The 22,947-nt window shown below is 44.0% G+C and overlaps 1 protein-coding gene across 1 annotated transcript in view; it reads right to left on the bottom strand.

The window, feature by feature from the left end:
• The window catches only part of LOC148508926 (NXPE family member 4-like), a 123,270-nt gene extending 101,303 nt beyond the window's left edge, over positions 1-21,967 (bottom strand). The window contains exons 1-2 of the mRNA XM_088443790.1: positions 21,700-21,967; positions 21,330-21,658 (exon numbers count right to left, since the gene is read on the bottom strand). Of these exons, the coding sequence (XP_088299916.1) occupies positions 21,330-21,658; positions 21,700-21,967 (597 nt within the window). The remainder of the gene's footprint in view (positions 1-21,329; positions 21,659-21,699) is intronic.
• Between the last annotated feature and the right edge of the window lie 980 nt (positions 21,968-22,947).

Here is a 22,947-nt window from a genome sequence, read left to right as displayed (position 1 = left end):
TTGACCGGAAATTACCATTTGGGGGTGTTGACAGGCGGATGATCGGCAAAATGCAGGCACTTCAGTCCATTTGATAGCCGTTACAGAGGAAAATATAGCACCAGCCATTATTATTACATATTAAAACACTGCTGTTTGCGGGTCCTGCTTGGAAGAGCTGTCCTATCACATGCACTATGAAGTTTGGATGTAATGCAGTACTTGGTAGGAAGCTAGAGTCTCAAAATGTCCACCAAGCCATGCCCTTATCCTGACACCCAGGGAATGTGCCCCACTCACCCCTCCCTTGCTATGCCACTTGTAGAAAATGCTGGATTGTCCTTAAAAATATCACTAACACAGCTTTTCAAAATAAAGCTGGGTAAACACTAGATAGACGAATTGGCCAGACAGCCGACCCGCTGATTGGTAAGTGTATACACACATACCAATTGCCCGCCCGGAGCGCAAGGCTAGACAGCTCAACTAGGTGGCTATTTAAATTTGCCCGCCCAGGTGAGCTGTTAATCACTACCGTGTCCCTGCAGCATATGTGTATAAGCGATTGGCGGTTCACCTGATATATTGCCCATCTGCTGTGCTGCACAGCAGATTGAATATGTCTGTGAACGACATTGTTCACAGACACATCTGCTGTACACGCGGCGATGCACTATAGATATATCGCCCCTTCAATGGAACAGGCGATATATATCTATCAGTGTGTACCCAGCTTAAGAGAATAAATGGAAACTATTAACAGAAAAAATTAAATACAATGAAGCAATTTAAATAAAAAAACGTATGTGTGCAGTGTGTATCTGTGCAATGGCATGTCAGCAGTATGTATGGGTTCAATGGGCATCTGCGTAGTATGTATGTGGTAATGGGCATCTGTCCAGTATGTATATGTGCCGGGTATGTAGTCGGCCTCCCGGCGTGTGGGATGCCGATGGTCCAAATACCAGCCCCGAAATCCCGACAGGACGAGATCAAGGCACATATACCTGACCGTCGGCATCCCACAGGTATGTATTGTGGTGTTAGGGGGAGGTTGGCATTAGCTAGCGGGGGGAAATTAGCACTCCCCCAGCTGTTGTTTTAGCTAGGTGCACAGTCAACGGGCAGTGTGAGGGGCTGTCCTGTGCCTCACTGAATGCGGCAGGGGACGGACACACACTGGCTGGCGATGGTGGACGCACAGTGGCGGACTCTGCTCCGTGGTTTTGGCAGAGACCTTCTGGTGGAGAGTGGGGGACAGGCATCGACGGAGGGACAGGCACAGTTGGACGGGCTGCTGCACACCTTCAGAGCAGTCAGCCACACAAGTACACACTGTGGCTGGCTTTAGGGGCTGTCCTCCTGTGACAGCTTGACTGTCACGGGCAGAGGCAGTTAGCTTCCCCGCAAAGCACTGAAGCCACCCATGCCTCCGCATGTCACCCTTCCGCTGGCCGGGGGTCAAGCGTCCCCAACCCTCCCACATTGTCCGGTCCCCCCCTGGCTGTGCAACCGCAAACTCACCTGTCAGAGGCACTGGTCCAGATCTCCAGAAGATCCCACGCTGACGCCGGCTGCAGCTCGCACAACAAGGACTCAGGAGCTGCTTTGCATAACCCAGCCCATCATGGTAAGGCACTGAATAGCCAACGAATCGTGTGGTCGGCGGGTCGGCCATACACACAGCACGATGCCCAATATATCTGCAGATATATTGGGCATCGGCTGTGCAGCTCAGCCCTGATATGTCTGTGAACGATGTCGTTCACAGGCATATCGTCTGTACACACTGGCCAACCAGCACAAGATATATTGGTCGATAAATTGATAGGCCAATATATCTGCCAGTGTGTACCCAGTAACCAATTGATTTCTGCAAAAATTTATTAGCATGTATTTTAATTGCTATGCCTTCCTTTTAATTACTACAATGGGGTAGACTCTTGAAATCTACATAAAGTACTCCTAATTTGTATAATTTGCATATAATTAAAAAGCCTCCAGCACAATGTCACATGGCACAGTGTGTAAAAATTGCTGCCACTGTAAATTGCCTCTGACAAACATAAGCACAATTTACACCACCATGCCCTAGTTATGCAAGTTAAACTGGATTTTCACTGCGCTTGTTTGTAGAAACCAGGCTCTACTGAGCATCAAGTGATTTTCTAGCAAACACCCCCACAAGCATGCTGTTACAATTTTAGCGGTGCACAACTCCTGCCACCTATGCAGGTTTTTATGCAGATGGGGGAGTTAGGAGAGTTATGCCTCTATCAAGTAAAGAAAGTGCTATTACTACTATTGTTGTTAAGTATATATTGTTGGCGGCATCTGAGAAACAATAATACAGTATGTCTATAATGTAGCTGCAGCTTATACTATGCTGCAGCAGCATAGAGGATCGGCTGCTGTCTCCACACCTGCAAAGCCAGTGCTCCATGCCACCCCTGCAGATGATACTACTCGGATAGCCGCAGATAGCACACAATATATTATTAGACAGTATCCGAGGTCCACTTACATGTTTCTGATGTAGCTCTAGCTTATACAAAGATGCACCAACACTAATTGTCATGCCTTCAGCATAGGGTTTATGTTACATTAATTCATATTAGCAGCCCCACCTAGTGGTCAGGACAGTAGCAGTTTAAATCTGATCTATTTTGTCCTTCCTAACATACCTTAGCAGTCTAGCAATGCATTCTAGGCTAAAGGAGCTGTAAGGGTTGGCTGTATTTCCCCTTCGTGCTAGAGACCTTTAAGTGACGTGAGTGAGGGCAGAAGTGCAGTTCCTGCCCATGACAGCCAGCTAAAGAAGTACTTTGTCCCCACTTAAACAAGTTTTTGTCCCCTCGCAGGCTCGTTGCGCTCGCCGCGCTTCGGGCACGGTGGCTCGCTACACTCGCCACATGGTTATATTCCCCCTCTGTGCCCACTTGGATGGCAGGGAATTATGCTGGACAATGGCTGATGACATCAGGGTCCTCTCCGTGAAGGGGATTTAGACATTACCGAGCTGTAAGCAGCCATTTCCTCCACACACATGGTCCCAGACAGTTATCACTTCATATGCTCAACTTGTTATAGCATCCGATGTTTTATCATGCACACTCATTCATACGCACGTATCTGTGTACATTCACGCAAGTTCCTCTATTGAATAATAAACTCAGTTCTTCAGATCACATCTGACTGGATTATTGGAAGATAGAGTATTGGTTATGCTGTCTGCTCCAAATTTGTCAGACACATAGTGAGGGGCAGAACACTAATGATCGGCTGCTTCTACTTTCTCTACAGCTGCATAAGAGTTGGTGATCTACACACATAGGCAAACGCAGGGGTGGTTTCTGTCTGCCTGGAAACCCCCTCCCCAGCACATACCATGACCTCAGTAGAAATAGTAATATAATAGAATTTTAATAGTGCTACATGTTCTTCTTTAACATGTATCAGCCAGTAATAAATAACCTATGCACCAACTAGGAGATCTGGAAAACATGCACTGTTAGGGATGCACTGCTATAGAGACCAATATGTACATACATGTCCAGGGAAGTACTTGGTTCCTCTGCTGCTCCTCCAGTCTCCCAGACTTGTTCGAATGCTCTGGAATGGTGCTCACATCTAAAATAAAAACATTCAGCTCAGGCAGGATGGCCCTACTGATGCATCAAATGACTTATTGTGATCCTGTATATGCTGGAATTATGACACAATACACATTGTATGACGCATATTAAAGTTTAATAAGTACTAATTCTGCCCTCTTCATGGACTGGCCACACTCGCTCTAAAATCAAGCATTTGGAAACCCCCTCTAGAAATCCTTCGTTTGCCACTGTCCACACAGCTCCTGCTGCCATGGATCATATTGTTCTGATAGTCGTGGTAGATACACAGTTTAAACACTGTCCTGATACTGATGTGAATGGTGCTTAGGATATTACTATTAATGTTGTGACTAACAATTATCTCAACTGCAACCTGCCATTACGTTGCAGTCAAACACAAGACCAAGGGGCATTTTTATCAATCATCAGGTTTTAGACCAGATAATTGTAATTTCTTATCACCGTTGTATCAAAACGCACAAGCAGGGACAGGTACTGTTCTCCAAAAGGAGCCTGTCCCTGCGATGTGTACAGAGTATAGTGTCCACATCAGAGGTAATTTTTCTCCTAGATCAGGACTCCCACAGCACTATTGCACATGCATAGTTTATTGACCACGCATGTGTGGTGGCCATTGCTAGAGAGGGTTCCAGAGGAACACTCTCCCTGTAATTTTTCGAAATGTAGCCCATAGGCTACAGTGGCTAACGCCATCTTCACATGGCATTAGCTGCCAATACAAAACTCTGGTATGCTTCACATTCCAAAGCTTGGGAAATCTGACAGCTTTGCAGCACCTATAGAAAGAAACCAATGGTGGCTGCAGTTGCTAAAATAGAGGGACCGCGGCCAATATAGAGATATCTGCTGCGGTCCCTTCATGGTACATTGGGGTGACACTTAATATTTGCTGCACCCCACATGTCCTGTTATTTCCTTCTGCACTCCCATATCTTGTCGACCCATCTGCATTCCTCATGTCTTGTCCCCTTCTGCTACTCCTATGTCCTGTCATCCCTTTCTGCACCCCCATGTCCTGTTGTCAATGTGCAGCAACTCCCAATGTCTACTCATCACAGATATGATCCTGCTGTTGTTGTCCTGCACCCTCATATCCTTTTATCGCTGTCCTGCACCCCCCAAATCTCATTATCACTGTCATGACCTCTCATATAATTTTTTCACAGCTTTTTATCCAGTTTTATCATCACTTCCCTGCAGCCCAATATCCAGTCTTCACTGCCCTGTACCCAATAACAGTAACAAAAAATCATGGGCAGAGGGTAGGCTATGAAGAAAAAGCAGGGTGGCAGAGGTTGGAATGTGAGGGAAAATCAAGAGGACAGAGTTTGGGGTGTTAGGGAAAAGCAGATATACTGAGGGTAAAATGTGAAGGTCATGCAGGTGAGCAGGGGCTGGCATGTGAGGGAAAATATGGTGGGCCGGGTGTGGCTTGTCAAAATCTTTACTTCTAAATTGTACAGCATAAATATATCTACTTTAAAAAAGCTGACATCTTAATGGACATGTTCCTTGTACAATACAGATATGGTATGCCATCACACTCTGTGGTTAACTGCAGATTCAGCACTCTCATGGAGTGAGATTGCTGTCATTCACAAAACGGTGGAGCTGCTAATTCACAGACTTGTGTGCTCACTAAAATACACACATGCAGTCTATGCAACTGATGGTCTGAGCAAATATAAAAAACAAATTATAAGGCCACCATCTGCGCTGCTGTCTCACCCTTATCCGCACCGCTCTGTACTCCTTATCTGAGCCACACTGTCTTCCCTCCTATTTGGGACACTCTGTCTAGCCTCAATCTGCACCAGTTTTTCTTCCCCTTATTTACACCAATCTGTCTCCCCATCCATGCCACTGTGCCCCCCACATGCGTGCTGATCTGTCTCCCCTATGCTCACTGAAATGTCTCCCCTTTATCCATGCCACTCTGACCCCCATCCATGCTAGTCTGCCAACCCCCATGTTTGCTTCTGTGCCCCTGCCACATGCACGCTGCTGTCTCTCCCCAAGCTTGCTGCTCTGTCTATCCCTTATCTGTGCCACGCTGTCCCATGCTCCACAGTTTTATTAGGGATGAGCGGGTTTGGATTCACTTGGTTTTACTCAGTCGATAGCCAATAAAATGCCGTTTTGAGAACCATCATGTGTTTTAGATAGCCAATAAAATAAATCCAAACTAATCCGAACTTGCGGTAAAGTGTCAAGAAGAACCGAGTACATCCGAACCCGCTAATCCTTAGTTTTTACACGTGTGCCTCCCCAGCCATTGACCTCAGCGCATGTCACTGCTCTGTCCATCCAGCAGAGCCGCTCTGTCCCCCCATTTGTATCGCTCTGTCTCCCCCCTCCATTTCTGCCATTCTGTCCCCCTTACCTGTACTGCTTTGTCTCCCCCTATCCGTGCCACCCTTTCTTCCATACAATAGTTTGCCCAAGTAATGTTTCAGTTAAAGTTAGGAATGAGTTTGTAAATGGTAAATCACTAGGTCAGGTAGTAATGAGGGACAGATTGGGAAACAAGACCTAAATGTGAGATGGGGAGCTGATTAGGATTTGGGAGTGTGTGGGATGTAGGGTGAGGTGTGTAAGATGTTGGAACTGGGTAGGTATTTAGAAAGTTGAATGATAGTTGCAGTGTGGGTATTTGTTGAGTTGTGAGGCCTGACGTTTGCTTGGGTAATGTAATGTGTGGATGGAACATGAGATGTTTGTGGGAGCTGTTTGTGGATACTGAATATGAAGGTAAGGAGTGAGAAAGATGTTGGACCACAGTGGGATTGTTGTGGTAACTCAGTCAGAGGGACAGAGTGATAAAACCCCTGTGAGAGGGGAAAAACACGTCAAGGGAGAGAACTGAGACCTGTATTTATTCCTGGGAATTGCCAAGAGATTGCAAGAGACCGCACAGTTATTTCTCCAACCGCAATCCATTTCCCCACCGCGATACACCCCGCCTGCTGCGATTCACCCCGTTTGCCGGAGCGACTAGAACCCATGTGGAAAACACCCACGGTGAGCGACTATACAGCCTGTGGAGCTGGTTTCCCCACTTAATGTGCTATTACCGGAGAGAGACCATGCTGTACCTTCATCGCTCCAGCCAGCACTGGAAATACATTGCATATATTGGACACTGTGCTACTGTCCTCCTGGTAAACCCAAGAGACATACTGTATCCAAAGCAATACTCATATTGTATGAGTACTCCGGAATATTGGGATTCCCACTGTTTGACAAACGGGGGAGCTGTGAGTGCTTGTGCCTATAAGACATTCTCTGCTGGCTTTCCCCCTTGGGAATTGGGAAGTGAGACTATCACGGTATATATACCAATTGTGACATTCTTTAACAGGAGTACTCACAGTTATCTATTTTCATTATGAAGGAATTTATTCACTTGTGTATTCACTTTACCTGCAACCCCTTTTTTTGAATCAGGACTATGTATGAATATATTAATTTTTCTTTTATTCATTTGTACACTGATGTAATATTTAACATGTTGATTGTACACTTACAAATACAGGAACTGCAGTTCTATTTTTATATGTATGTTATTATGAATAAGTAATTGGTATTAACTAATTTTTGAATATTGAATTGTGCTTTCAGTGAACATTAGCACATACATACTTTTTTTACTTGTGTTTTCCTTGAGAGGATTTGTGGCAGTTTCCTCTGTATGTCAGCTGCTGTGCATTCAAAAGATCCCTGATTGAATAAGTGCACCACTGTGTTATGGTTTTTCTATTCCTATTAATTCACCTGAGTATAGTCCTCTTACTAATATGAATCTATATTTTTAAAGTAATTGAATGATATATGTGGAAAACTCCTCGCTGTATATCAATAGTCCCGATTTTTAATCTGTAGGAAGGGTGTTCTTTAATGTACTCCAAAAAAGTCCATATGTAATTCCATATTAGTTATGTCCAAAGAAAAAAATCTCATAGGGAGGATGTTGATGGACAGTCTCAGAATAATAATCACATTATGGCTGTAGGATGGGTGTTCTTATAATAAATCATGATGGTACTGTGACTCTTCACTCCCCTCTCCACCTCAAATATAATACATTGCACAGTATCAGGAACTAGGTAAACACCATTGTGTAGGATAGGTAAGAAATGTATATATATAAATGGCAGCTGATGCTCTGGACCGATGAGTCAAAATTTTAAATATTTGGCTGTCACAGAAGACAGTTTGTTCGCCGAAGGGCTGGAGAGTGGTACAATAATGAGTGTCTGCAGTCAACAGTGAAGTATGTTGGAAGTTCCTTGCAAGTTTGGGGCTGCATTTCAGAAAATGGAGTTGGGATTTGGTCAGGATTAATGTTGTCTTCAATGCTGAGAAATACAGGCAGGTACTTATCCATCATGCAATACCATCTGGGAGGCAGCTGATTGGCTCCAAATTTATTCTGCAGCAGGACATGTAATTAAGAACTATCTTCAGCGTAAAGGTTATGAAACACCCCTGTAAAAGTATAAGAACCCCTAGAGCCTTCTGCTGAGATCTTCTGCTTATAACAATAACTGTCAGAAATCCTGGCAGCAGATCATGACATTAAAGAAGAACAAGGAGTCCTGGAAGTGATGATATGGCCCCTACAGAGCCCTGATCTCAACATCATCAAGACTGTCTGGGATTACATGAAGAGTGTTACACTCCGGCCCTTAAAAAACTTTCTTACCTCTCTGGTGTCTCTTCTGGCTAGCACTGAGGTCTGCTTGTGCTATGCAGCACTCCCGGATAGCACAGAGGTCCGCTCATGCTACACATTACTGCCGGCCGGTGCTGAGGTCTGTCTGTGCTGCTACTGCCCCATCCGCTCAGAGTCCTGTCACTAAGCATGGAGATAGCTCTCCACAGCCCTTTGCTCACGACGTGTCTTACCAGCATGATGGCACACAAGCTGCATGCCATAGTTCCCTCCTAAACCACAGTATGGGCGCAGCCATGTTGGACTCTGTCACTTTTCCTTCACTCCGCGCACTGCTCCCAGACCAGCTGATTGCAGCATCGATCCTCCCCTGTAAATTCCATTTCCTGGCTGGCCCTTGTTGCCAGTACAATGTTGCCTCTGCTGAAGTTATAGCTGTGATGAGTTCCCAGGTGCTCTGTATCTGAACAGTTCCAGTATGTGTGATTCCAGCTGTCCTTGCTGCGGGGGCTGCCGGCTCCAGGGCTGCACGCAGGATCTCCCAATACTTGCGAGATCCCGCGCATGCTCAGTGGAGCCAGCCGGGACAGAGATACAGCGCATCAGCACTAGGTTGATGGGCTGTGTACTCAGGCAAGGATCGCCAGAGGGGGAAGTTAACACTCCCCCACTCTGGCCGATGAGATGTTCATACATCTCATCGTTAGTGCTTCCTGCTTCACCTTGGTACAGAGGCAAAGCAGGAAGCGATATAGCAGCACTTAACGTGCCGCTATAATACATCTCCCCCAATAGCCGGAGCAGCTGGAGGGTAGTGGGGGCAACTCGATTCCTTTGGGTAATAACTGGAGCAGCTGGACTATAGCAGGAGCAGCAATGCGTTTCGACAGTGGCCTTTTTCAAGCTGAATCACTCCTAATTTCCTGGGTCAGTTTAAAAAGCAGAGTTCCTTTCTTCATTGGTTAATCAGAATTAACTCATTCGATTTCATTTTAACTGTGTTCCGTTCACATTTACAATGAATTGCTGCCGAATACTTAACATAGCTCAATATTTAAATTACAATACTCAACAATATATATATATATATATATATAAAAAAAAAAAACGCTCGCAGGTTTTTTTTATTTTTCCCACATGCTGTTCTGGCATAAATATGATGGAGAACTAAACTAAAATATGTAAAAAGACATATGTAAATTTTTTAGTAATATCTCTATAATTAGGTAAGCAGTCGGGAAACCGGCTGCCTTAATACCGACAGCCGGCTTCCCGGCTGCTTTATCCCAGCGTGGGATAAATGACCCGGCGTCTATATCTAGACGCCTGTCATTTACCCGATGCCGGGAGACCGGCGCCCGGCATCCCGATCGAAGGGATGCCGGGCGCCGCAAGCGGACAGCCACGGGGGGAAGGGTTAGGTTTAGGGCACCAACGGGGGGGGCGACATAGGGTTAGGCACCCCCCGGGATGGTTAGGATAGGGGAAGGGGGTGTTAGGGTTAGGCACCCCCGGGGGGAGGTTAGGGTTAGACACCCCCGGGGGGAGGTTAGGGTTAGACACCCCCGCGGGGGACTTAGGTTTAGGTAGCGGGGAAGGGGGGGTTAGGCACTTAGAGGGGGGATTAGGGTTAGGCACTTGGGGGGAGGTTAGGGTTAGGCACCCCTAAGGAGGGTTAGGGTAGGTTAGTTTATACTTACCTTAGGGACGATCGGGATTTCCAGCGCTGTCGGGCTTCCGCTGCCGGGCTCTGCTGATCTGTCGGGCTGCCGCTGCCGGCAATCGAACTGCCGGCAATGCGGCAGCCGGGATTCCATACTGATTCCCTATAATTGGGGATCACTTTGTTTGAGAGGCTTAAGGTTGCATATCATTACCTATATATAAAAAGAGACAAGGGAATTTGTATATTCTATTAAGCTCTCTTAGAAGTATGGGTGTATTGAACTGATTTGGTATTCTATTAAAATAAATGTAATAAACACATATAACTCCATAACTATGCCTCCATCAAGATACATAAGTATCCATCTAAGGGCCATATTCAATTAGGCTGCGAAAAGCCGTCATCAGGCTGCGAGGATGTCATTTTCGTAGGTTTGACTTACCCCGTATTCAATTTTCCCGACTTTTCGCTGGAGTGAAAAGTCAATGCATTAGACCCAGCAAAAAAGTATCACCAATGAATAGGTGGTGAAAAAAAGTGCACATTTTGGGTTTTGGGGTGCAAACTTCCAAAAACCACCCTGCACCCCTTGGACAGTCCCCCAAAGGTATTCTGTATCAAAAAATTGTTTAAATGTACATCAGGACACACCAAAAAAGGTACTTTCATGTCGGGGGTAAAAAAAAAAAGTAGGGGGACAAACTTTTAAACTAGCGAAATAGACTCAGGGGGGGTCCCCAAGTATGCCCCAGGTTAATTATATTGCAGGTGTTTCCGGCAGGTGGATTTTTCACTTTTTTTAAATGTTCACATTAAAAGTAATAAGTTTAAAGTATGCTAGAACCCATTTTCATGTACCCCAAATTTGATGGGACTACTTACTTTTTTTTAAAAAAAGTTGCTAAATGCTATTCTTCACCACTTTACCAAAGACGCTAAGTAGCTCCTATTGAGACCATTTAAAGACCCCAAATACCTTTAGCAGGGCTAATCGGGGGTACCAATAGTGAACCCCCATGTCAGAGTATCTTTTGGGGGGTGTCAGGCAGATTTCCCCAAAAATGACAGGATTTTTTAAAGAATTCCTTTTTGCCGGGTCCTGTTTTCGCTGAATTGAAAACTGAATACGGGAAATCGCGGGGACGAGCGCCAAGGCCAGATTAACAATGGGGCGGATGGAACTACAGCTCCAGGCCTCCACATAAAAATAGGCCCATTGTCATGACAACATGATGTTGACTGGCCAAATGCTCTCCACACTGTCAGCCATAAATCATAAGTAGTAAAACTGTGTTTCTATTTACCTCACAAAATGAAGCATTTTTTTTCTTTTACATATTTCAGGAGACATTGGGGCAGAGAGTTTATGGGGTTACACGCCCACATGGCACTGGCCACACCCTAACAGCACTGGTCACACCTCCTCTGTTTCTCATAATAGGCCCTTGGTAATGTTCAGCTCCAGGCTCATGTGGCCCTCAATCCAGCCCTGACGAGCTTGATAAGTTTTCGACCTGCAACTGACTTTTCGCTTCAAATTGAATATGGCCCTAAGTATCTAGAAAATCCCTCATATATGAGTCTATATATAGTTATATACAGTGCTGTGATAGGTCAGCGACTCTGTTATTTTATAGAGAGGAGACACAACATGGCGGCATGCACAAGCATGTATACTATGTTGTGACAAAGTGTGATATCAAGCTGTGTCCAGGAACCCCAGCATTGAGGACTCCTATGGTTGCATATGTTGATTGAAAAGTGGTGAATCCCACTTAATGAGGTACACCCCCACTCACATAGAGGGTGATTTTTTGTGGTGAAGTTTGTAAACAATCTAAATAATATTGCACTAGGAGGCACTCTCTCTCCACCCTTCTGTTTTCCAGGTTCTATATGCTGTTTGAACAATAGCTTTTGGGAGAAGGAGCTGCCACCCACTTACATTGGGGAGTGCATTGGTCGACGGATATCTTTTGACTGATTTGACTGGAATAGACTTAGCGCCGTATACTACCCCTTTTGTGTATAGTTATTTACACATATCTACAAATGTGTGAAAGCAATATTTTATACACATATTTTTAGCAGTAGTGATCCTGAAAGGAAACCATAATGGCCTTTTTTTATTATGGACTTGTAGATATGGATATATATATATATATATATATATATATATATAAGGGAGCTCTTAGAAGTATGGGTGATTCGGTAATCCATTCTACTAAAATAAATGTAATAAACACATATAACTCCATAACTATGCCTCCATCAAGATACATAAGTATCCATCTAAGTATCTACAAAAACCCTCATTTATGAGTCTATATATACCCATATCTACAAATGTGTGAAAGCAATATTTTATACACATATTTTTAGCAGTGGTGATCCTGAGAGGAAACCATAATGGCCTTTCTATCAATACCTAAATAAATACATCAGCAGAAATTTACATATCTAGACCTACAGCTATATTATCTTTAATGATTAATTAGAGCACAGGTTCTTAAACTTGGTCCTCAGGACCCCAAACAGTGCATATTTTCCATGTCTCCTCACAGAATCACAAGTGAGATAATAGCTCCACCTATGGATCTTTTAAAATATGTAGGTAATTGGAATCCAGTCGCACAGGAATAATCTTAAATATCTCGGATGATAACTACCCCCTATATATAGTATTGAATCAAATTCACATGGGGGTTGCTACCATTAATACAGGCAATGTATATAGAAAAATAGAAGAGCTGTCATTTGTGGTGCACAGATAATTTAAAATATAACTTGTATTAGAAACTATTAAAAATATTCTGCGTGTGATGCCTTCACTGTATGTTTATTTATTAATTTCATAGTTGAAGACATTCTTGAGTGTGTCATCTTTTGTAATTAGAAATGATTTTGTATGTAGTCTGAATATTATGAGTCGTTATAGCAAGGAATACATATAGGCAAGTTCCTGTCATGTATTTGTAGTAGGATTCCACACGATAAGGATTTTTATCAATCAAAAAGCCACATATAACCTCACATGTGTTAGAATCTGAATTCAGACTTTATTAGCTATAAATCAAGTACAGATAAGTGACACACATTGACCCTATTTCGTTGGGGTTTACCATTTATCTCCATTCATATTGATCATATTCAAGTTAATATTACACTTGGTTTAGCAAAACAGAGAAGAGAGAGAGGTTCCCAGGAAAAAAGGGGCCCTTACATGAATCAGATTGCTCCAAATAGAGGTATAGATAAATTTGAGAGGTATCATTATCGTAACCTCTATCTCAGGTAATGTCCCTGAAATTGACACTTAAATTGGGACAGCTGACTGGGATTTGAACCTGGGTTTTGCTGATAAACAGAACATGCACCTTACTGACTGAGCTATAGATCAGCCAGTTAACTAGGACAGCTGATATTTAGTTAAAGGAGATTCCACCTTTCTGAGCATTAGGTGGCATATAACCCTGTTTGGGTACACTAATTTCACACAATAATACCTATGGGTCACATTTATATCTATATTTATTTATATCTATTTTTTCTGAACAACACCCCTGATTCTATTCACTAATATTTATTACACCTAGTCATACTTAACACTATTTTCACTTTGGGTTTTTTGATACACGTGACATTTATTGTTTTCATGTTACTTTACTGTATGTTAGGAGTGTCACTATCATCTATCTCTTCTTTCTTTTATTGTTAGATTTACACCTCACTTTTTCGGATCACTGACACTACTCATTATATAACCAGACGACCTTGCAGATTTTACTGAAACCTATATTATTATATATTTGAAGTATCCAGATCCCCAGGGATCCCCAGCCTGACTAGCGTACAGGGTTGATGCTTTGGCTGGGGGGCCCAGTGAAAGGGCTCCCCTGGCTGTGGCATCAGTCCCCCACTAGAAAGTCTGGTGCTGGTCCTGGAAAATACTACTCATTTTTTCCCCTGTATTTCAAGAACCAGGACTGGCTCAGAGCCCAGTGCTGGTTGCTCTGAATACGGGGAACCCTTACGTCGTTTGTCCCTCTGTATTATGGCAATCGGGACTGGTTCTGATTAGCCTGGTGCTGGTTGTGCTTAAACCGGGGGACCCCTACGTAATTTGTCCTCCGTATTTTGTAAGTAGCACGAACAGCTTTTTAACAATCTTTCCCTAACACCTACCGACGGTGTTTAGCAGACATAAAATAACTTTCCAACACATTAAAATCACCACAGACTTATATTTGAGCAGTAGCAAAGTAGTGGTGTTTTACCCTGCATTCACATTAACACATACGCGATGTAGCAAAAAGTAGCAAATTAGTGGTGTTTTCCCTGCACTTCATGTTAAACATAGGACAATGCAAAATAGCGATTTAGACGCACAGCCAGCTTTTTAGTGACCTTTTCCAAACCCATACTGGCATGCTCACACACATACACAGAAGCCTTTCCAACTTAGTGCTGGTCGCTAAGTGCCCCACAGAAGCTCAAACGTACAACACAATTTAGTGTCATTTCTCCCCGCATACACATTTAAAAGCAATGGTCCCGCAACGCGAAAGGAATGATTATTACTTGGTTTAATCGCAATCTCAGCATATAAAGAAATGAATGTTTTCTGTAACTATGGCTTAGTAAATGACAATTGGACCGTGTTTGGTGCCGTACTGATCTACTCTGTTCCCACAGCGTTTCGGTGGCATCGGTGAGGAGATCAGAACATGCGGCTATGAAATATGAATGTTAGAGAGAATAACTTCTTGAAATGTTGTATGCCATAGTTAGATTAGATTTATTATGCAGCGGGAAGGTGAACACAATCAGGCTGTTGGAGGCTGGGTTGAGTCTTTGCACTGACCTATGAATTGTACCGTAACGGAAGAAGCAAGAAGAGGAACCAATGAGAACCTGCCAACGTATTCTATTGTATTGCTTATCCCAGTACGGGTATATATGTGAATGCTCTGAAACAGGATGCCAGTCTGCGGTATTCCTGTTATGCTGTTTGACGAAAGGTCTCATTACTGATGCCGGTATCTGGTCCCAGAGCGCACGCGTATGTATTGACTGTACCTTATGACCTAATGTTTGTACAATTTATGTTGCGCTCATTGTTAGATCATAGCGTGGTAACATCTGTACTTTTACCTGAATAATAATCTTTAGCACGTTGGACCGCTATTCAACTGTCTTAGAGTTTTATTAATGGTATAATCAAACACAACGCTAATTAGCGACATCTTGTGGTTTTAGAAGGTAAAACCTGCCTAGGTTTTGTCTTAGAGCTTCTAGGCAGGTGAATCTTAGAGGTTTATAGGCAGGAATGTACTAAAGGTTCATTGCACGATTCAACAGTATAATGGTGCAATTGTGAGGTAATAGTTTAAAAACTGTAACTTTATCAATTACCTGAACCCCAAAAGGCCCTATCATGGAACAATACAGTGCATCCAGAAAGTATTCACAACTCTTCATTTTTTCCACATTTTGTTATGTTACAGCCTTATTCCAAAATGGAATAAATTAATTTGTGTCCTCAAAATTCTACACACAATATCCCATTATTATTAAAAAATAACAGTAGCGCACCTGGGAATGATTTAGCTGCTTCCGTGCTAACTATTTAACAAATAGAAAGATAATAGTATCAAGTATGAAGGAAGCACTTACCTAAATTATGAAATAAAACATGTATTTGTGACCGAATGATTGGACACAATTAGCAACAAATGTAATAATGAAATTGATGTGCGTCAAAACAAATTGTACCTAGATGACCACCAAATATATAAGTGTAAATAAATGAAATAAAATAACTGAAATAAATAAAATATAAAATGAATAGAATAAAAATGATGAATGGAAGATGTTTCAAAAACCAATAGACACAGGCTGTGATATACTCTTTTGTCCGGGTGAATTTGGGTGCCCGCTGCTGTGGTGCAATGCAGCGGGTGCTACCCCTAGCTTACCCTAAGACTTGGCCAGACGTGGAGTCTCTGATTCTCTCCCCGGCATCGCCGATGCTTTTGCCAGCTCTCAGTAAGTATTGCAGGTTAAAATTCTATCCCCGTCTTCTAGTGCGGCGTGGACGTCCGACTCTAGTTTTTGCAGGGCCGGCGTCCTTCACGGCTTGTGGCTCTAAACGAAGAGAGCCATCGGCAGTGATGTGTGAAAAGGCTCCCCTGATTGCTCATTGTAGATTGCCGGCCAACTCTAGGAAGAGTCCTGGTGGTTCCGAACTTCTTACATTTACGGATGATGGAGGCCACTGTGCTCATCTGAACCTTCCCCAGATTTCTGCCTCGAGACAATCCTGTCTCCGAGGTCTACAGACAATTCCTTGGACTTCATGCTTGGTTTGTGCTCTGACATGCACTGTCAAGTGTGGGACCTTATATAGACATATATATGCCTTTCAAAATCATGTCCAATCAACTGAATTTACCACAGGTGGACTCCAATTAAGCTGTAGGAACATCACAAGGATGATCAGTGGAAACAGGATGCACCAATTTTGAGCTTCATGGCAAAGGCTGTGAATACTTACGTACATGTGATCTCTTAGTGTTTTTTTTTTTTTTTATTAAATTTGCAAAAATCTCAAAAAAACTTTTTACACGTTGTCATTATGGGCTATTGTGTTTAGAATTTTGAGGACAAAAATGAATTTATTCCATTTTGGAATAAGGGTATAACATAACAAAATGTGGAAAAATTGAAACGTGAATACTTTCCGAATGCACTGTAGCTACCTAATAAAACAAACCCTAAGTCTAAATTCACCCTCTACCCTGAGTTATGCCTTCCCTAAAATCCCCCATAGAGAACAGCAGAAAAGTGGTCCTAACTGAGAGTGTAAAAAAACTGACAGTTGGAACTTTAGACTACTCCCAATCCTCATTTTTTTTTTTTTTGCCCTGAAATGTGGCATGCAGCACCGAGTGACAGTTCTACTTGCCCGTGCCAAATTTCAGCTTGGTATTTCCTATAGCTTTTGAGGTGTAACTCCTTAAACACCATGATCCCATCCGGAATTTTCTATGGAGATTTCCATTTTTTTTATTCATCTTTAATATAAGGGCATGACTGTGCCCCTATACTATATGCAACAAACTTATATTTATATATAACATACAAACTAACACACATATACAGTATACACACATACAAACACACTATCACATATACATACACAGTATAAACATATATACACATTAACACATTCATACACATATATACACACTAACACATACACAGAATACACCTACTAACACTTACTGCAAATACAATAAACACATATATACACACTAACACATACATACATACACATACGCCCTCCCTTAATCCAGCCCTAGGTATTAGGTGACCTAATGCCGGAGAGATAGATTCCTAGAAGGACATCCCCAATCAGCTTGGGCAAAAGTACAGGAATCCCATACTTTAAGAGCATCTACAATAGTTAAAAGACAGTGTTAGGTCATGGGCATATCATACTAAGAAGCCAGAGCAGATCAACAGCCACCTGAAAACAGACACTTTCAAGATAACCCAAAGTTTTTGCCCAAGACAAGAACCAATTTTTAAATTATGCCATAATACAGGTAGATTGATAGAGGGAGATATGGTAGCTTAAACTCACCATACCTCTTAGGTAATGCCATCTTATGGACACCTAGATGATGTGATTTATGTTTCCAAACATAAGCGATCATAAGTTTTGTATAACCCTCTACTGTACAGTCATGGCATGCTGGGACTTCTCTTCCTATGCCCCCACACTATTTGGATTATAGTTTGAAATCTGATGGACATCCAGGACATTAAGCAACTAATAACACATCCCTAATTATAGTAGAGATGAGCGGGTTCGGTTCTCAGACAACCAAGCCCACCCAAATTTTGCAGATCCGAGTCGGATCCAAGCAGGCTCGGAGTTTCCCGCCTGACTTGGATCTCGAAACCGGGGCAAAACCATAGAATCCGAAATCTCGCGGTTCGCGAACTTACGTCTCTATGATCAATGTAGTATATAGGGACCACGCGGCAGACACCATTTCACTCCGGCTGTGGAGACTGAACAGGGAGGGTGGGTAGTGTAGGGCTGGGAGAGTGGTGCTGTGTCCTATGTCCTGGGATGGTGCACTGCTGATCCATTCCGGGCTGGTGCTGATCCATTCTGGGCTGGTGCTCTACTGTCTGCTGTGTCCTGGGGTGCTGCAGTGCTGATCCATTCTGGGCTGGTGCTCTGTTGTCTGCTGTGTCCATCTGGGCTGGTGCAGAATACATCTGGGCTGGTGCTGCGTCCATCTGGGCCCAAGTTCAGGACTCCCAAAAAAAAAAAAATATATATATTAAAAAAAATAGGCTTAACTGCACAAGATCCAGCCAGCAATGCAAGTTTCAACCTAGTGCTGCCTGATGTGATCAATCGGTGCAATGGGTCCAAGTTCTGGAGCATAAAAAAAATAAAAATAAATTGTCTTTTTTTTAATCTTTAACTGTGTGTGTGTTAATGTATCCAGCCAGCAACACAACTTGCAACCTAGTCCTGCCCGACTCCAGTCGTGATCAATGAGTGTTCTGGGTCCAAGTTTTGGAGCATAAAAAAATAAAAATAAATTGTCTTTTTTTTGATCTTTAACTGTCTGTGGGCCTGATTCAGACCCGCTCGCAAGCGGGTCGATGGCAGGGCAGTGCGCACACGCGGCGGGCACTAGCCCTGGAGCGAGCGAGAAGTCACTTGCTCCAGTGCTTGCATCCAAAAGGGGCGGCTATCGATGTTGATCGACAGCTCACCCCATTTGGCAGGCGGGTTGGGGGGCTGCTGCCCAAAATAATAAATAAACAATTTTTATTGTGTGCGTGTCAGCCACACCTGGCTGTCTCTGTCATCAGTGTAGGTTTGCAGGGGTGCTGTGCTCCTGTCTGTCGAGGGGCTGCTGCCCAAAATAATAATTAAACAATTTTCATTGCGTGCATGTTAGCCACAATTGTCATCGGCGTAGGTGCGCAGGGGTGCTGTGCTGCTGTCTGTCAAGGGGCTGTATGAATATTGCAATGGAAACCTTTTTTTTAGTTATTGGGTTACAAAAAGTTATTTTTTTTAATCTTAAACATAGCAGAAATGTTATCCTAACAGCTTATAAAGTTATATGTTCTAAAAAAGTAAAGCCTATATTTATTTACAAACCTATATAGAGTAGACATCCTAAATTCTAAAACTGTTGTATTCAAAAACGTAAACAAAAGTCAGGAGAGGCCTCAGAGAACATGAAAAAAGATGCTCTAGGTGCTGAACTTCAAGGGATTTCTCCATCATGTTCTGCAATGTGGAAAGGTTTCATTCACATGTTTTCTATAAAGCAGTTCAAAGTTACAGCCTTCAAAGTGTCTGGCTATAACACCCACTTTTGCCAGGAATTACCAAAGATTATTACAAGCAAAGGATTCATATGCCCGGAATCTGTCTGGGAATTCAAGGATCGCATTTGGCCTGAATGCACTAAGACATCCAGTGACTCTGTCACTGTGTTCTGTAGCCGACTTTATTCCTACCTGAATCGCAATCTGAAATACGGAATAGTGAGCACAGGCCACAGGGAGTCCTTTGTTATTCCGCTGCCTGCATGCCAACCAATACCTCCCAGACTATACCCACTGGGGGGACCAGGTCTTGATAATGACCATCCCCATCTGTTGCTAGGCCTTCTTCTTACAAACCATCCATCCTGGATGTCACAGCACCGTGCCCAGCTTGTGCTCAGATACACCAACCTGACGTAACTGGGTGGTTGTGACGTGGCTATTACTTAAGCTGCCACCACGAAGAGTATTAAAATAGCGCTCTTACATTCGCTAGATACATAAATCTCACTTAAACTCACAGTGATTACACAAATATAGCATGGGCCTCTACAGGCATGTGAATTCATTAGAGCACAGAGATAACGCTGATAAAGTTTTAGTATTTATTGAGAAATATCTCCAGGGTTAAATTACAAGAAAAATAGGTAAATAAACAATACATATATATATAGTAATAATAGTAAATGCACAGATTGATTACAGAGAAGTAAAGTTTAGAAAGTCAGAATCCTAAGGTATCTTACGCTGAAGTCTTAGGGGATCTGTGTGGAGGGAGACCACCATAGACCGACATGGGGAACAATCCTTAGCTCTCAGCTATTCCCTCAGAGTGAACACGTAGCAGTCTGGAATGCTGAGTATTAAAGTTCCACACACCCCCCTCTCCCTCAGCAGCCCCCACCCTTCCCAGGCTCAAAAGTACAGTCCTTTGTTCTCCCAGGTTCTTGTGTAAATGCAAATTAGCACAACTACAAGACCTGACACTAATATACTTCCCTGGAGCCTTTAGGGTATTTTATGATAGGAAGACTGGTAGCATGAGGTGTTACAAATGACCCTTCTCACAGCCAGTGTGACTGCACTGCTCCTTGAGCAGGGCCACCTAGTGTGTGAGCAGACGTTACGTCCCTGAAGCTTTTCGTCAAAGGCTAGGTGTCACTTGGCCATTTGCTCTGATTAGCTAAGGCAATCCAATTTTGACATACTGTATCCATTCATGGCAAGCAGCTATTCCTGAAATATACTTTAGGAAATTATGATAATACACACACTTTATACAGAGCACACAAAATACGTACAGTCATGACATGGGCTTTTGATGAATCGCCGTAACTCGTGGTGATGGTCACACCTCCCTCCTAAAAATGGCGCAGGGAGATGGCGATCATCCATCACCTACCTCCCTGTGCCACGGCGTCTACCTCATCGCCTTGCCTGGAGAGTCCATCTGCATTCCCGTGCTCTGCCCCTTTTTTGTGTTGGATGGTAAAGGTGTATTGCTGAAGAGTGAGACTCCATTGCAGCAATTTGCCATTACTCCCAGAAACCGTATTCAACCAGCTGAGTGGGTTATGGTCAGTGATTACCGCGAAGTCCCACCCATAGAGGTACGGCTGCAGCTTTTGCAATGCCCACACAATAGCTAAGCATTCTTTTTCAATCGTGGCATATGCCACCTCACGGGGGAGCAGTTTCCTACTCAGGTAGAGGACTGGGTGCTCATTTCCCTGCCCATCTACTTGACTGCGGACAGCTCCCAGACTGTAGTTAGAGGCAGCAGTCTATACAATAAACCTGCATTTAAAATCCGGGGCCTGCAGCACAGGAGACTGAGCCAGGGCAGACTTCAGGGCTCAGAAGGCCTACTCACAATCTGCCGTCCATGCGACCAGATTCGTACACGTCTTTTGGGTCAGGTCGGTTAGGGGCTTGGCAGGGGCACCGTAATTGGGTAAAATTTACGGTAGTACCCCGCAGTCCCCAAGAATGACCTGACCTGCTTCTTGTCCCGAGGGGTAGGCCATGCTGTGATAGCCTCCACTTTGCTCGGTACTGGGCGCAGAGTACCTCCCCCTACATAGTGTCCCAGATACTGCACCTCACTCATGCCAAGCTGGCATTTCTCTGGCTTGATAGTCAGACCTGCTCCAGTGATCTTGCGCAACACACTATCAAGGTGTCCCAGGTGTTCCTCCCGGGTCTGGCTGAACACAGCAATGTCATCTAGGTACGCTACTGCATGTCCCTCCTGGCCTGCCAGCAGGTCATTGACCAGACGCTGGAAGGACGCAGGGGCATTTTCATCCCAAAGGGCATTACAAGGAACTTGAATAGCCCAAATGGGGTGATAAATGCAGACCTCTCACGGGCTTTGAGAGACAATGGAATCTGCCAGTACCCTCGGCTGAGATCCATGATAGTGATGTAGCGCGCCTGGGCCAACTGCTCCAGCAAGTCATCTATCCTGGGCATGGGGTATGCATCGAACACCGTGGCCTCATTCAGCCTCCTGTAATCAACACAAAATCGGGTACCACCATATTTCTTGGGAACCAGGACCACAGGGGCCACCCACGAACTATGAGACCTCTGAATCACCCCTAGCTGCAGCATCTCATCAATCTCCCTTTTCATGGACGCTAACAATTCTGGGGAGGTGTGGTAGGCTGGGTGCCAGTGGGTTCCAGTGTTAACATGATGCATCACTAGGTGTGTCTTGCCAGGCTTCCCTGTAATATGTGCCTGATACGGGTGTAGGGTGTCAGCTAGCTGACCTAGCTGTTCTGCAGACAGCGTCTCACCTCCGCGAGCGTCTGTCAGAGACCCTCCTTCCTGGGCCACAACTGCCAGGTCTAACAGGGGGTCAGGTTCCTGCTCATTCTCAGGCAAGCTACACACAACTGCAACATACGCTTCCCTGTCATGATACGCCTTATCTGTCAAGATGGATGACAGAGCCACTGCTTCCGGATATCGTGTGGCATAATCTACCCCAGTCAAAATATATTCCTTCCCTGAGCTTCTGGGAATAGCTAGGGGCACCACAATGTCTACAGCAACCCGCTCAAAGGGGTCTGAGACAACTGGCAAGGGTATTAAGGGCGCCCTTTTTACATCACCCGACTTTCCTACCACCTGGCATGCATGACATGAATGACAGTAGTTAGCTATGTCTGTCATCATGCAAGGCCAATAAAAATTGTGTCTTAGCCGGGCCTTGGTTCTGGACACACCCAAATGTCCTGCCAGGGGAATTTTGTGATCCACCTTCAATAACCCGTCCCTGTACAACTCTGGCACAATCAATTGCTTTTCAATAATTACATTGGAATGCTTAGTGCTGACATTGTGCTCCCTATACAAAAACCCATTTTCCCAAAATATCCAATTTGAGTCCCCTTCTGTACACATCTGATTAGCCTGAGCCCTGTTCGACTCCAGCGTTGGGTCTGTGTTTAGACATACTTTAAACACATTCTTGTCAGTGGAGGGCAGTAGACTGGGAGGCTGCCCCCCCTCATCTGCTCTCACAGGAGAGAAGGGGAGGGGGGAAGGGGGCTTGCCATCCAGTGAACGGTCCTCCACCCATGCAGGGGTTAAAGAAACACACCCTT

This window comes from Taudactylus pleione, unplaced genomic scaffold (assembly GCF_031769625.1).
Source record: "Taudactylus pleione unplaced genomic scaffold, aTauple2 ptg000334l, whole genome shotgun sequence".
NCBI lineage: Eukaryota > Metazoa > Chordata > Amphibia > Anura > Myobatrachidae > Taudactylus > Taudactylus pleione.
This window is presented reverse-complemented; position numbering and strand designations above follow the sequence as displayed.